Raw genomic sequence first — 15,440 nt, forward strand, 5'->3', positions numbered from 1 at the left:
GAAGTTTCCTTTGGCTTACAATTTACTAAGCCTATCTACCACTGAAACCTGGTACCACTTCAAAACGTAAGCCTTTTTCTTAACCAAAATCACTTCCTGTATGACAACAGCACATACATCTTTTTAACTTCAGATATACATGCATGCAGGAAATCAGAAAAGAATGATATTTGAAGCAACATCTTTCAGGCATATTTCTTCCGCACATCAAGGCTTCACAAAGGTTGTATTCCAGGCACACTGAGCGGTAAAACTCATCAGGAAGTCTTTTAGACTTCCATAACTTTTTAGATGGTTTTTTTATGCTGTGCCCATGAAATTTTAAAAATCAACCAGTCAGTGGTATCCTTGGAAATGACCTGTAAACTAGACCCATTTCTATTCTGGTGGTGAACATTTTTATTCAAGAAGAGCGCGGCACAAGATGACTTCATGTCTGCAGAAAGAAAAATGTTGAACAAACCAACTTTACCAGTCTATGATTCTGTTAAATGCTTGTCTATCCAGGTAAACATACTTGGACACCATCATCCTACTGGAATTCTACTGGATTGGCTTTCAACAATTTTAAATATTGTTTTAGTGCTGTAACCTGTCCTGGTATCTTATAGTGAAGGGCAGTTGATAAATATGTAAATGAAAATAACAATAGCATGGGCATAGCTTTTAAAACTGCTCGTCACCTTTCTTGGTTATCTCTAGTCTGCATATCGTTATAGGCAATTTCACCCTATTAACTGTGTTAGAATCAGCATTTCTGTGGCTTTTGATTCAAATGCTTGTGAAGTTTTGCTTTTGCATCCAGCCCAGCACCGTAGCACTTCAGCTGTTATAACAGGCAATACTGAAGGCCTGTTAGTGTTTATGGTACATGTTTTGCCATAGCTTTTGGACAAACTAGCTTTTCAGGATTTTGTAGTCCTTAAAGCAGCACATGATACAAAGCGAAACACCGAACAGCCCAAGTAGCTCTGCAGCAATATGTCTGAATGGCTGCAAAGGATACCCATTGGATACCCATTGGCATCACTGCATAAGCTACTGGGTATAACATCGCTGGAGATGGGTAACACACTCTTCCTTCTCCTCAGTCTCTGCCCAGACAAAATATTAAAGTTTCTTATTTAAACACCCCCCACTTCCACAGTGTTGCAATGTGTTCATATCTGCTTTTCCCTATGAGCCTTTGAAAATTATGGTTTTGTTATGGAAATGTAATATAGTGGTACCTCGGGTTAAGTACTTAATTCGTTCCGGAGGTCCGTTTTTAACCTGAAACTGTTCTTAACCTGAGGTACCACTTTAGCTAATGGGGCTTCCCGCTGCCGCCGCGCTGCTGGAGCACAATTTCTGTTCTCATCCTGAAGCAAAGTTCTTAATCCGAGGTACTATTTCTGGGTTAGCAAAGTCTGTAACCTGAAGCATATGTAACCCAAGGTACCACTGTATTTCAGTTTCAGAGTAAACTGCTCTGAGTTGTGAGAAAGCTTTGGAAAGGCAGGGTATCTTTCTCCAAACAAATACAAATAAATAAAAAGGGTAGGTGTCAGGGCTGCCTCTAGGTCCCAGCTCACAGAGGACCAACGCTAGTCAGTAATAACGTACAAAAGTCTTTATTGACGATTAGTTTCCATTTCCAAACCGCAGCGTGCAGCTCTACGTCTAGAAGCTAGACCGGCGAAGCTCCATCTGAGTCTCTGCCCCCTGTACACCAGTTTAAGACTCTAGCCTTACTCCACCTCTTCCGTTGCTCTTTCCTCCTCTGGGTCCTTCTGCCCCCTGGGGTTTCCTCCTTTCTGGACTCTTCTGACGCTGACCCCCCTGATTCTTGCCCCTCCTTTCGGCGGGCTTTAGGACCTGGCTCCCTATCCGGGCTATCTGCTGTGCCGCTCGCCTGTACATTTGAACTTGGCGCGCGCGCCCAGCCGGCAACCTTCCTCTCGACCGTTTCCGCGCTCTCCGATGGAGGCGTGGTCAATCCTGACTCATCTCCTCTCGCTGGTGGTGGGAACACTGGTCCCGATGCCTGGGACTCCTCCCCCCCACTGCGCTCTGGTGGGGAAGCTGGTCCTGATTTCCAACTGCTGCTCTGGGAGTCCCCGCTGGCCCCTTCCTTCTGGGGTGTCCCCCTTGGCACCCCCCTTGCCCTGGCCATTGGCGCTCCCTTCTGCGAGTCTTCCGATTCGCTGGACAGACTCCAGGAATCCCTCGGGCCACTGTCACCCCCTACACTGCCCTCGGATTCCTCCCCCTCGCTCTCCATTTCCTCCCTCTCCTGTGCCTCTGCTCCTGAGCCCCTGACAGTAGGGAAGCACAGATGTATCTGCTCCTCCATGGCCAGAAGATTTGAAAAACATTTTCTAGGTTTTTCCTATTTGAACAGTATATACTGCCCTTTTCTGTCACACTGGAGAACATATTTTAAGGAAATGAAATTGACAATACCAGGTGCTGCCTGAAATCTAATGTAGCCAATTTCATAACTCCATCTGCTGGAATGGGGCTAGAGAGAGTAGCTGCAATTAGGAATTAGGAAATAAGAAGACAGAATGAACTCACTTTTTCTCCAGGCTGCAAGGCTCCTCTTTCCCCATTGTGTACGTACAAGTATCAGAGTTTGTGCTACAGTAATAACTTCTATTGCAAGTTAACAGAAATGACCTTCAGTATCCAGCCTAAGAGGGGAGAAAAGAAGACCTGAGAGAAAAAGAGGAAGAAAAAACCTCATTTGATAGGACTCAATTTTACTTTCTCATACAGCAGAGAAGTTTGAATTCTCAATAAACTCTGTCAGCTATTTGGGTCCCATGCTATTTAGGGTTTTGAAGACCAGTGCCAGCAACTTAAAGCAAACAGGCAGCCATACATGAATCTTGAATTAGAGGGGTGGGAGGCTGGAGGCTGAGAAAGTTTGCCTTCCCTAAACCCCTCCACCAACTTTGCCATTCATTGACAGGCACCCACAATTCTGGATGCAGCAGGTGACCTCTGCAAGCTTAAGAGTCTGATCCTGCGTGCTTACTCCAAAGTAAACACCATTGTACTAGCCTTAACAGTTACTGAAGGATTGTAGATCCACATTATTTGGAATTCAGTCCCATTTTTATCAACGGAATTTATATGCATATGCGCACCATGTCCTCTAATAAAATTCCATTAAAAATAAAATAATTCGGAGCCTTAGGGGAATTGCATCAGTTCTCTAAAATGGCTGGGCCTTGTCCAGTAATAGCTTAATCTATTATATAGTATTAGGGTTGAAATATTTGCATTTTTCTGATTTAAAAAGTATATTTTCATATACGTTTGGCCTGTAAGTATATGGTGATAGATAGATAGATAGATAGATAGATAGATAGATAGATAGATAGATAGATATGGTCCATTCGTTGCTTTGGGATTTGAATCTAACAGCCAACCCCCTCCCCTCCATCTATGAGCTGCTGCGAGGGTGTTGAAAATGGAAAATATGGAAATAAAACAAGTCCCAAGGGGGGGTGTTTCCTTGCGTTGCTGAGAGAAAGAGAGAGAGATACACAGATGCCACCAACAGCAGGGGGCAAACTTGGAACAATAGGCGCCGGAGCTCCTCTTTCCCCGGCTTTTCCCTCAAGTCAAGATGGTACGGCCCGAGCCTTCCCTCTCCTCCCGAGTATGGTATATCCCAACGGATGCAGGCGTTTCCCTCAGAACTTCGCCGCCGCGCTCGCGCTCCTCCCCGCCTCCTGGTCCCTCACCTCTGATCCCTCTTCCCCCTCCCTCCCTCCCTCCAAGAGGAAGAAGAGCGGGGCTCTCGCTCCGGGGACTCTTTCCCCCCCCTTTCTACTCCCTTTGTTGTTGTAAGGGGTTGAGCGCGCGCCCGCCCGCCCGCGCGGCCTGGAGAGGAGGGGAGGGGGCTGTGGAACGAGAGAGAGAGAGGAGAAGAAGGGGGAAAAGAGCGAGAAAGAAAACCGTAGAAGAACTATAAACTGGCCGTGCGGGCGGGCGCGCGAGACGGAGAGTAGTTGATAGTGGAAAGGCGGGCGGGCGAATAGTTTGGGGTTTTTTTTTTTTTGTTTTGGGGGTGAGGAGGGCGGAGTTGTAAAAAAAAAAAAAAATAGAAGAAAAGAAAAGAGCTAGTAAAGAAGAAGAAGTTAACCGGAGCCGGAGCTGTTCGGAGGGGCGGATACGGGCGGAGGGGAAAGAGCCGCCGCCGCTGCCGCGCGGGATATGAGCTTTTTACCTCAGGTAATAAGTTCGGAGGTGCTTTTTGTGTGGGGGGTGGGTGGGCCGTTGTTGTTGTTTTGAGTTCCCGTGAGGAGGGAAAGGAAAGCGGGCAAACTCTCCCCCGGGGGGGGGGAGCCGGCGAGTTTCGTGGCAGCGGCTTTCCATTGTGAGCCTCCGGAGTTGGCTCTCTTTCCCTTCCCGTGGGGGGGACGGACGACGGCAACGACGACGACTCTCTATCTCCGCTTCTCTCCTAAGGAAGCCTCAAAGTTCGGGCCGGAATTGTTCGCATTCCTGCCTGGCCCTAGGCGAGAAAGGGAGAGACACCGAGTGAGGGAAGAAGGACGTAGGCGGGGGCGGGCTGGCTGGCTGGCGGGGATTGTAAGGGGGGGTGAAGTTGTGGCGTCCACGTATTTCCCCCCCCACACCCTGTATTCCGCCGCCCCCCCCCCTCGCCGCCTCAGGAATTAGGAACAGCCAGAGATGGGCCTCCAAGGAACTTGGAACGGCCAAGCCTCTTGGAGGCAGAGGAGGGAAAAGAGTATTTTCATGGGGGGGGGGGGAGAAGAGAAATTGGCCTCCTTTGGGCCAGCAGGTCTGTCCAGAAAGAAAAGTTTGCAGCGCCGGGAGCAAATGTTGTTCCCCTTGTGGAAAGGGCTCCCCAGCCTTGCCTGGAAACTGCATCCTCTTGCCCTGGAAGCCTTTCCTCTTAATCCCCGATGAGGAAGAGCTGCCTACGGTTTAGTCAATGGCCAGTGAGAAAGAGGCAACTGCTTTCCACATGCTTAAAGCAGTTTTTCTCCTCCTCACTATTTCCAACACTGTTGCAGGGTAAAGCCCCAGTGAGTCTGCGTTAATTCCAGAAATTCAGAGTTTGTATTTATTTCAACTGCGACTTAATCGTTTTTTAATTTTGATTTTGCTTCCCCTTTGATTGGCAGAGGACAATAGAGATAAGTTTCCCACTGCTCCTCAGGGTATGGAATTCTGTTTGAGAGAAGTTAAGATACGTAGAAGGGTGAGGTCTCCTCCTTCGGCTCATTAACTTTTCTTTTTTTGCAGATGGCTTTCAGGATAGTAGATCAGCCGTGGCGCTAGGATCCCGTTTTTCCAGATACATTCCTCGAGTGCTTGTTCTCTCTGTGTGTGTTCTTCTCTGGCTCTTCCCACAACTCACTTCAGTGCCTGCATGGAATAAGCCAGTCAGAGGCGTCTTCCAGTCTCATTCTGTCTCCAGTTTGTAAGAGGCTTGTATCCTGGCATTGTGAAGAACAGCAAGGGCAACTGCTGTTGGTTTTCATACCTCTCCCCACTGTAAATGAGTGAAGGGTCTCTCCTTTTGACAATGATGAAGACTGAAGGAAAAGGAGAGAGGACTTTAAGAAGTGCTTCTCCACACAGAAATGCCTATAAAGCTGATTTCCATGCTATTAAGTGCAGTTTTGATTCTGTGAACTCGGATAATGCTTCAAATAGATCTGGCTCACAGCAAAAGCTGACTAGCTCATCCAATGGTGGAGGTAATGACCCACATGTTCGGGGAAGAGCTGTCACCTATGGCAACAGGGTACACAAGATCAAAAATATGTTCATGCAGATGGGTGGCTCTTCCACTCCACTTTGTTCTGAGAACAGCCCACCCTCTGAGCCCAAGATCATCACCAAAACAGCTGCAAGTGACCCTGCTCCTCCTTCTCCCAGTAGCCCATCTTTCTTTTGTGTTCAAAAAAACAACCTCCTAAATATTGACTCTGTCCCTTGCAGTGGTCCCCAGGATTCTATACCTGCTTCTTCGATTACTGACAAAATTATCTGTAGCAGTGATGAAGGACATCTAGACAAAGCTGCCCTAGCGGAGAAGTTTTCTGAGACTAGGAAACTTTTTGAAAGGAACACAAAAAAACCAAGCTCATTGGACAGATGTACTCCTAGCAAAAATGAAAGGATTGAAGATAGGAGGAGGCATGGCTCTGCCTCCTCTGACGGTAGTAGTGTGGTTGATCACTTTAATTTCAATACCGATGTTGGCTCTCAAGTCACCATAGACAAGGCAGAGGGTCAAGGGAACAGTGAACACAAGGTGCAGCACTCCAGCTCTAGATTGTCCTCACTGAATGCTGGACCTATTTCTAGAAGACTGGAGAGTTTCCTGGGAGACAGTGACAGTGAAGAGTGTAAAGACACTTCAAAAAATGAGGGTACCCAAAGTCCAGTCGAGTCGGTGTTCTGCAGTTGGGAATCACCAGTGGTTAAGGAAGAGCTGTACTTGAAGCAAAATCAACCTGAACAGAGTAGGGTCACTGAAGAAGCGTCTGGAAGAGAGCAACAAACCTCTGAGAGGAATCTGCAGTATACAAACAATGTGTCCACTAAAGTAGATAGAGCCCCAATAAAAATCTCTCAGGTAGAAGTAGTTAGAGCTGAATTGATAATGGTGCAGAATAAAACTTCAGAGAATGATGGTGAAATTGTGGGGGAAGTTAATGTCTTCCAGAAGGAGAAACCACTCCGATTTCCAAGCTGGGAAGGTGAAGGAAATGGCCTCACCTTTGAAGAAATGGAGAAACTTAGTGGGTGCAGTGAGCCCCATCAAAAAGAAGTAAAAGATGTGGCATCTCTGGAGGAAGTTCAAACAAGAGAGCATGATCATGTAGAACAAGTAGGAGATAGTGAAGAAGAGGATGAAGAACAAGAAAGGCCAGAAAATTGTAGTGGATTTTCTTCCAGTGCTTTTGGGATAGAGAATGCAGCTTTTGACGATGACAGAGAAACCGAGACTTATAGTCAGGGCCCTGAAAGAGAGGAAACCTTGCCAGAGGAGGAATACAACTATGATAGTAATTATGAGGAATTTCCTGGACTCTCTGAAGAAGAAGATCCCGATCCAGATAGGAAAGTAAAGTTTTCCACAGCCCCAATCAAGGTAAAGTGTCATGGATAGTTGTATTTTCCTTCCTTTTTCCTAATGCCTAATGTGATGATGCCATTTCCAGAAGATTACATGTTGTATGGTATAATCATTGTTGCTTTTGATTTAATTATGGTGAGAAATAATACTGAATGTAATTGTAGAACCCCTTGGCTTCATCCACCTGGTTTGTTTAGCAGCCAGTCCCTTTTGATATTAATAGGACTTCCAAATAAGTATGCCTATAATTGGGTTGAATGAGTGATATCCACTGCTTCCTCTTCACTGGTGGAAAACTTCTGTCAGCAGAACAGTGGCGGGAGGCAGTTTTTTGTGACTCCTCCTCTCTACACCCTCTGCTGTCACTCAAAAACTGCTTCTCGTTTTCTCACCCTCAGATTTTGAGGAGCCACAGGAGACTGAAGGGAAGAGGGGGAATTACCGAGAAATGCTTTTCTTTCCCATTCTCCTGATGGATGCCTTTCGTCAGCAGGGGGGAGAAGTGTTGGATATCACCCAAAGTATCTAAGGAAATATTTCCCAATAGTGGTTAATGTTTGAAGATGATCATTTATCTGGAACTTTCAAATTGCTAGGCTTTTAGGGTAGAACGGATTAGGAATATTGTAGAGCTTTGGGGGAGGTTAGGGAGTTGTGTGTTTTCAAAAGCGTAGTAACATAAAGGTTTGCAAAAGATGGCACTGCTAACCAAGATTGTTCCCAGTTACTTTTGCAAGTGTGATGTGAACCTTATGTCTTCCTAAAAGAAGTTTGAGATCGTCTTTGATTTCAGTACTGAATTAGATTCACTTTTTTTAAAGCTTGAAAGTTAACATTTAAACAGTATTAGTTGGATGGTTACATGATACACAAATTAGTTTTATTAATTTGCATACATCGGTTTACCCGGAGCCCTTAATACTGGAAGAAACAGACAAAAGTGGGTAGAATGTAGTTTGGGCACCCAGAATTATTTATGCTTTCGAACAGGGGTAGGCAACCTAAGGCCTGGGGGCCAGATGCGGCCCAATGGCCTTCTCAATCCGGCCTGTGGACGGTCCGGGAATCAGCGTGTTTTTACATGAGTAGAATGTGTCCTTTTATTAAAAATGCATCTCTGGGTTATTTGGGGGGCACAGGAATTTGTTCATTCCTCCCCCCCAAAAAAATATATATAATCAGGCCTACCACATGGTCTGAGGGATGGTGGACTGGATCATGGCTGAAAAAGGTTGCTGACCCCCACTTTGGAATTTTAAAAAATATTTATAAAGCCTTCTGGTAAAGGTAAAGGTACCCCTGCCCGTATGGGCCAGTCGTGTCCGACTCTAGGGTTGTGCGCCCATCTCACTTAAGAGGCCGGGGGCCAGTGCTGTCCGGAGACACTTCCGGGTCACGTGGCCAGCGTGACGAAGCTGCTCTGGCGAGCCGGCACCAGCGCAGCACACGGAAACGCCGTTTACCTTCCCGCTGTAAAGCGGTACCTACTTATCTACTTGCACTTACGAGTGCTTTCGAACTGCTAGGTGGGCAGGAGCTGGGACCGAAAGACGGGAGCTCACCCTGCCGCGAGGATTCGAACCACTGACCATGTGATCGGCAAGCCCTAGGCGCTGAGGTTTTACCAACAGCGCCACCCGCATCCCTCAGCCTTCTGGTAGTGTGCTGCTAATACATGGCAAATTTTGAACTTTAGTTAAATGTCTGAGGCTGCTGTCCTAAGCATGCTGATTGGGCAGTAAGTCCCATTGAAACTGGTGGGACTTAGTTTTGTATGTATAAGCATGTTTAGAACCTTGAAGTAGGAGTAAAATTTCACAACTCCAAATCAATTCTGTTCCATAGCTGTTTTATATACAGTGGTACCTCGAGCTACAGACACCTCGGGCTACAGACACTTCAGGTTATAGACTCCGCTAGCCCAGAATTAGTACCTTGGGTCAATAACTTTACCTCAGGATGAGAACAGAAATCATGCGGCAGCAGCGGGAGGCCCCATTAGCTAAAGTGGTACCTCAGGTTAAGAACAGTTTCAGATTAAGAACAGACCTACGGAATGAATTAAGTTCTTAACCAGAGGTACCACTGTAACCAGAAATTATAAGGCTCATACACAATGTGCCTAATGCAGAGGTAGGTAGTGTGGTGACCTCCACATTTTTGGACTATAAGTCCCATCAACACTGACAGTTGGTTATGCTGGCTGGGCAGATGGGTGTTTTAGTCAAAGCAGCTGGAGGGCAATACCTTTGCTAGCCATGCCCTAATTTATGTGAATTATATGTGTTTTTTACCCTGTTATTACCTCAGTAAAAAAGAACAATGATGGGCCAGGTTACTTCCTATTTGCATCTCTCAATCCGTGCATCCAACTCTGACTGTACCAGTCACCTGAAATGAGTAGATAAAAGAAGAAGAAGAATTCAAAAGCCCCTTCTCACCTCCAAACAGGAACAGTAGTACCTCGGGTTAAGAACTTAATTCATTCTGGAGGTTGGTTCTTAACCTGAAACTGTTCTTAACCTGAGGTACCACTTTAGCTATTGGGGGCCTCCTACTGCTCCTGCGCCGCCGGAGCACAATTTTTGTTCTCATGCTGAAGCAAAGTTCTTAATCCGAGGTACTACTTCCGGGTTAGCGGAGTCTGTAACCTGAAGCGTCTGTAACCTGAGGTACCACAGTAGTTGATTTTAAAATTGTGGGCGACATGATTATGAGGTTCAAGTGTCTTTGCAATTAACATGTGTTTGTTTTAATGTAAATGGCAGCAACATTGAAGGGGAACTGATAATTATTGTTATTTGGATTTCAGAAGGCATGAGAAAGAATTTAACCTTTTTTTCACCTGCTGTGATCTTGAGAATGAGCTGTTTGAATTGGGAGAGATTTCCCTATTAGTGTGAATGGGGATTTCCAAGAGAAAATGGCACCTTCAAAGGAGGGGTTTTCTTCAGTATCATAGCAGAGAAGGAAAAGGGTTAATTTGTCCTCCACAGCTGCTTATCAGTCTATACACATGTTAAATGGGAGACATAGACATATTTATGGTCACATCTGCTTTGACCCCATACTGATAATTCATTTGCTCTGTGCCTGAAGATACTTCCGCTGCAGCCGAGTACTGTGCACAGGGAACCTTTAGACTGATGCTTTTATTCTTATCCTAATAAGCTCCTAAGTAGCCTATTAATTTTATGATTATTCAGTAAAGGCCCAACACTCTGGTTTCATGTTCAAGCAGTAAAGTTTCAAAAAGGCATTCTGAAGATCATATGACAGAAATAAAATGCAGTTTAGTTTAAAATGCTAACATTTAATATCTCAGCCTCCATTAACTTCTGGAAACTAATGAAGAGTATGTTGAAAAGGAACTGCTCTGGATTGCAGCCAGTTGTTGGTCGTTCCGAAACCAAAACCTCATTCATAGCCTATGGGCAAACTTGAGGTAAACTAATGTTGACAGCTGATGATCATATGATATCTTCATTTAAATGACTATTAAAGAATCAGCTGATACCTTTCCCACCATTTCTCTAACACAGTCTTCCTCAACCTCTGCCCTCCAGATGTTTTTGACCTACAACTCACATGATAGCTAGCTAGCAGGACCAGTGGTCAGGGATGATGAGAATTGTAGTCTCAAAACATCTGGAGGGCCAAGGTTGAGGAAGCCTGCTCTAACGTGTGTTACCTTGGGCCAACATGTTTTTACTTTGCTGTAGTAAGCATCAGTTTTGTCTTTTGTACAGTGCATTTTTGATTCCCAGAGCATCTGACATTGTGGTTCAGAGATTGGGAGTACAGTGGTACCTTGGTTCTTGATCCATTTAATCCATTCCGGGAGTCCATTTGACTCCTGAAATGGTTCAGAAACCAAGGCACAGCTTCCAATTGGCTGCAGTATCTTCCTGCGCTCAATCAGAAGCCATGTCGGACGTTCGGCTTCCAAAAAAGATTCACAAACTGGAACACTCACTTCCAGGTTTGCAGCATTCGGGAGCCTCACCGTTCAACTACCAAGGCACCACTGTAGATGGAAAGCTCATATACTCCTTTTGCCTATCTCCTCCCCTTTATGGCATGGCTCTCCTTTTTGTTAATGTTTACCTCTGTACCAGTGTTGGAAATGGTTCCTTCTTAGCTAATGGTTTAGTGGTTAGAGTGTCGGACTAGGACCTGGGGAAAATGGCGTTGGAATCCCTAGTGAGGCATGAGACTCACTGGGTGAACTTGGTCCAGTCACTGTATCTCAGCCTGACCTACCTCACAATGGAGGTGGGAGAAGTTCTCTGCTGTTCTTATGTCTCTTTTTTGCTACTTGCAGAAAGAATAGCAGTATTCTTCAACTAGCATAAGGTAAAGGTAAAGGTACCCCTGCCCGTACGGGCCAGTCTTGACAGACTCTGGGGTTGTGTGCCCATCTCACTTAAGAGGCCAGGGGCCAGCGCTGTCCAGAGACACTTCCGGGTCACATGGCCAGCGTGACATCGCTGCTCTGGCGAGCCAGAGCTGCACACGGAAACGCCGTTTACCTTCCCGCTGGTAAGCGGTCCCTATTTATCTACTTGCACCCAGAGGTGCTTTCGAACTGCTAGGTTGGCAGGCGCTGGGACCGAGCAGCGGGAGCGCACCCCGCAGCAGGGATTCGAACCGCTGACCTTTCGATCGGCAAGTCCTAGGCACTGAGGCTTTAACCCACAGCGCCACCTGTGTCCCACTCAACTAGCATGGTTCCCTGTAATTGACCCAGGTTAGATGGTTAGGATTGTGCTAAGCTACATTTCTTTCTTAAGATTTTGCATGTAGGGGGTCCTATATAGAACCATTCAAAATCTATACAATTGTAGGCAATTGCTGTGATGGCCATAAATAAGCTATTCTTGGTGAAAGGTAATCACAATGTTGTGTACTTGATTGTGTACTTGATATACTTGTACCTTATTTTAAAAGTTTGATGTTATCTTCCATAAGCTACTTCCTGTCATATCAACACTTTACAATGGGGTGGGGTTTCCCACCCAAACTAGTCTTTGGGACATTCTCGCTTCTTACTTAAATTGGGCCTGAGAGGCCCCTGTCTTGTACTACCTTGTACAGCTTAGTGACACATACTTTTTTCTTCCTTGCACCAATAGCTCTAGTAGCTTATACAGGATTCATAATTTAAGAATTTGAAATTTAAAGATCAGCAATAAGAAGTTTTATGGTACAGCTGGCAAAAGTTTAATGTTAGGACATGGCTTTGGTGAGTAGTCATTTACAGTGCAATCCTGCTTATGTCTATTATGAAGTGAGTCCTGCTGAATTCATTGGGACTTACTACCGAGTTTGTGCACAGGATTGCAGCCTTAGTCACCAATGCTGAAGGATAAAACAAAGTAAAGGGGAATAAATAATAGAAGTGTTCTCATTCACTGTGACCAATTTGATGGAACAAGACTGAAAGATCCTTTTTTCAGCTTGGGGTGGGGATTGTGATTGGTTGTTATGAGAACTGGTTTTCCCTTTTCTTTGTATGTCATGCCATTTAGATCTTTGTAAGCTACTCACTGAAAGAGCAGAGTGAAAGTAAATTCATTCAAACCTTCTCATTGTCAGTGGTACAGTAATAAGACAAATTTTGTTTCTGTTTGGGCAGTCAAAAAAGGAACAGCTGTGGCAATAAAAATGGGGTGTAAGGAATACAGTACCTTAATTTGATGCTTTGGTTGTGGTTTATGAACCTGCTAACCATAATAGTAATGAGAAGTAATGGTCACCTCAGAATATTTGTGCCCTTCTGGTTTTTTGAACTATACTTGGTTATAATACTAAAAACTGCACATATCATATAATAGTCTCTGTTGTTATTCTCAAAGGTGATTTTTTGCATATTTGGGGTATATTTTTATTTTCAAATGGCTTTGAAGTTGGAAAGGGCCTAGGAATATAGAAAGCTGTCTTAAACCAAATTAGATTACTGGCTCATCTGGTTCAGTATCGTCCATGCTAGCTGGTAGTAGCTCTCTAAAATTTTGGATGGAGAATATTCACAGCCTTATCTGAACACACTGCCCCCCTGCCAAAGTCCTCAAGTGGCAGGTATCTCTAATACCATCCAACCTCTGCTAAAACCCTAAAGAGATTTCACCACCTTCAATAGCAGTGTGTCCCATTGTTGAAAAGCTCATACTGGCAGGTAGTAGTTCGTGGTGCTCAGTCTACATCCCTTTTCTTGTAATTTGAAGTTATTGGTTTCGGTCTTACTCTCTGGAGCAGCAGAAAATAAATAAAGTCACAAACTGCATTTGTTATTTTTGAGCTGGAAGTGAAGGCCTGGGAAGCTTTCCTAACCTGCTAGCTGAATGGTGTTAATGGCAGCCATACACATGGCATGATATCTCATCAAGCATTTTGAATACCAGTTGTTGCCAAAGTTGTTTGGGGAATGTGAAGTTCTGTTCATACTCACCATTGGGTCCACACATCTTATTCAATAATCTTTTAAAATACCTTAACCAATATTGGCGTAATTAGAAATGATGACAGGATAGGGAACCTGTGCTTCCTTAGATACTGCTGTACTACAGCTGTCAACATCTGTGACCACTAGCCACACTGTCTGGGCTGATGGGAGCTGAAGTTCAACAACATCTGGAGGGCCACAGGTTTCTCACCCCTGCTGTAGATGGTGTGGAAATTTTGAGAGCACATTGAGAAGAAATGTCTTTACAGAAAATGATCTTTAAGAGATTTGAATGAGCCTGTGTTATTATTAGGAAAAATAAAATTTCATCTATAGTACAGATGACTACCAATAGCTTTGGTTATTAGGGGACAATCTGCTACAAATGGCAGAATTGGAACAGGCTCTGGAAAAATGGAAATTAAAATAACTTACATTGGAATGTTCATATCATCCATACTGATTCATGCTGCCACATCAAAACATGTTAACAGGAAATATACTGATCATTGCTGAAGTTTAATAACCATAGGCCTAATTGTATCTTGGTGCTTGTGAATGAAATCTTGTTTTAAAAGATTGTGGATTTGGGGGGGGATGTTCCAAAATGATCACACAAGCTCTAACCTCTGAAAGCAAACACCCTAGTAACCACTGATAGCCAAAATTCATAATTATGGTAGATTACAAGCAAGTGGGTGAGAGCTAAGTCATACTCAGAGTACAGCAACTAAAATTAATGTACTTAAATACACTGATTTCAATGGTCCTGTTCTGAGTATGACTAATATTGCTTATCATCCAGTGACTTTAGCTGATGCATTTCCTGGATGGGTGTGATGTAGAAGTTCTATTTCACTTGTGACACAGGAACAGAAAGAGTAAGGCTCTTGCAATTACTTTTGTCAAAGGTACCCAGTAAGGGTGGGAGTGAACACAGTGCTGAAGTGCTAAGGGGGTGGTTTTCCCTTGACAGTGTGGTGGGAGTGAGGGAGAACTCGATGGATGTTGCTTGTGTTTTCAGAATCTAACCTTTCTACAGGAAACTTCTTTTGGAGCCCATATTTCTAGTTGGCAAGCAAATTGCTCAGAAAATGCACATGAGATTCTTGCATTGCAGGGGCTTGGACTAGATGACCCTTGGGGTCCCTTCCAGCTCTACAATTCTGGGATTTGCACACAAGCACTATTCATGAAAGCACCAAAGCTGGTGCCCATAGGTCTATACATACAGAAAACTTTCTGTTCCTTTCTGTTCCTAGTTTCGCTCCATTAAAAGCTCAGTTCATTAGAAGTTACTGTCTGGGAAGCTTAATAATTCATGTAGCAATTTCTGGTATGTATACATGTGAGAGCTACTTGCCTCGATAGCCAATCAAGGTACAGTGGTACCTCGGGTTACATACGCTTCAGGTTATATACGCTTCAGGTTACAGACTCTGCTAACCCAGAAATATTACCTCGGGTTAAAAACTTTGCTTCAGGATGAGAACAGAAATCGTGCAACAGCGGCGCAGCGGCAGCAGGAGGCCCCATTAGCTAAAGTGGTGCCTCAGGTTAAGAACAGTTTCAGGTTAAGAACAGACCTCCAGGACAAATTACCGTAGATTCCGGCATATTAGGCGACTGGGCGTATAAGATATATGCTTCGCTGGGCAGTGGGCAGCGGGCTCCACGCTGGGAGGAAGCTGCCCAGCAATGCTAAGCCGGCTTCGCTGGGCGTCTTCCTCCCGGCGTGGAGCCCAGCACCCACTGCTGAAGCTGCCGCCACAGCAGCAGTGGGTGGTGGGCTCTGCACCGGGAGGAAGCCATACCCGGCATATAAGACGGCCCCCAACTTTTTAACTTCTTTTCCGGTGTTAAAAAGTCGTCTTATACGCT

General features: G+C 44.9%; 1 protein-coding gene across 2 annotated transcripts in view; it reads left to right on the forward strand.

Annotated features, from left to right (window-relative positions):
• The first annotated feature begins 4,091 nt into the window (after positions 1-4,091).
• The window catches only part of LOC309365319 (neurabin-1-like), a 38,296-nt gene continuing 26,947 nt past the window's right edge, over positions 4,092-15,440 (forward strand). The window contains exons 1-2 of one of the 2 annotated variants that reach the window (XM_081903501.1): positions 4,092-4,227; positions 5,269-7,129. In XM_081903501.1, coding sequence (XP_081759627.1) covers positions 5,525-7,129 — 1,605 coding nt within the window. In that variant the 5' untranslated portion in view covers positions 4,092-4,227; positions 5,269-5,524. The remainder of the gene's footprint in view (positions 4,228-5,268; positions 7,130-15,440) is intronic. The other variant, XM_081903502.1, reaches the window with a different exon arrangement.

Source organism: Podarcis melisellensis, assembly GCF_964234715.1.
Source record: "Podarcis melisellensis genome assembly, chromosome: 1".
Taxonomy (NCBI): Eukaryota; Metazoa; Chordata; class Lepidosauria; order Squamata; family Lacertidae; genus Podarcis; species Podarcis melisellensis.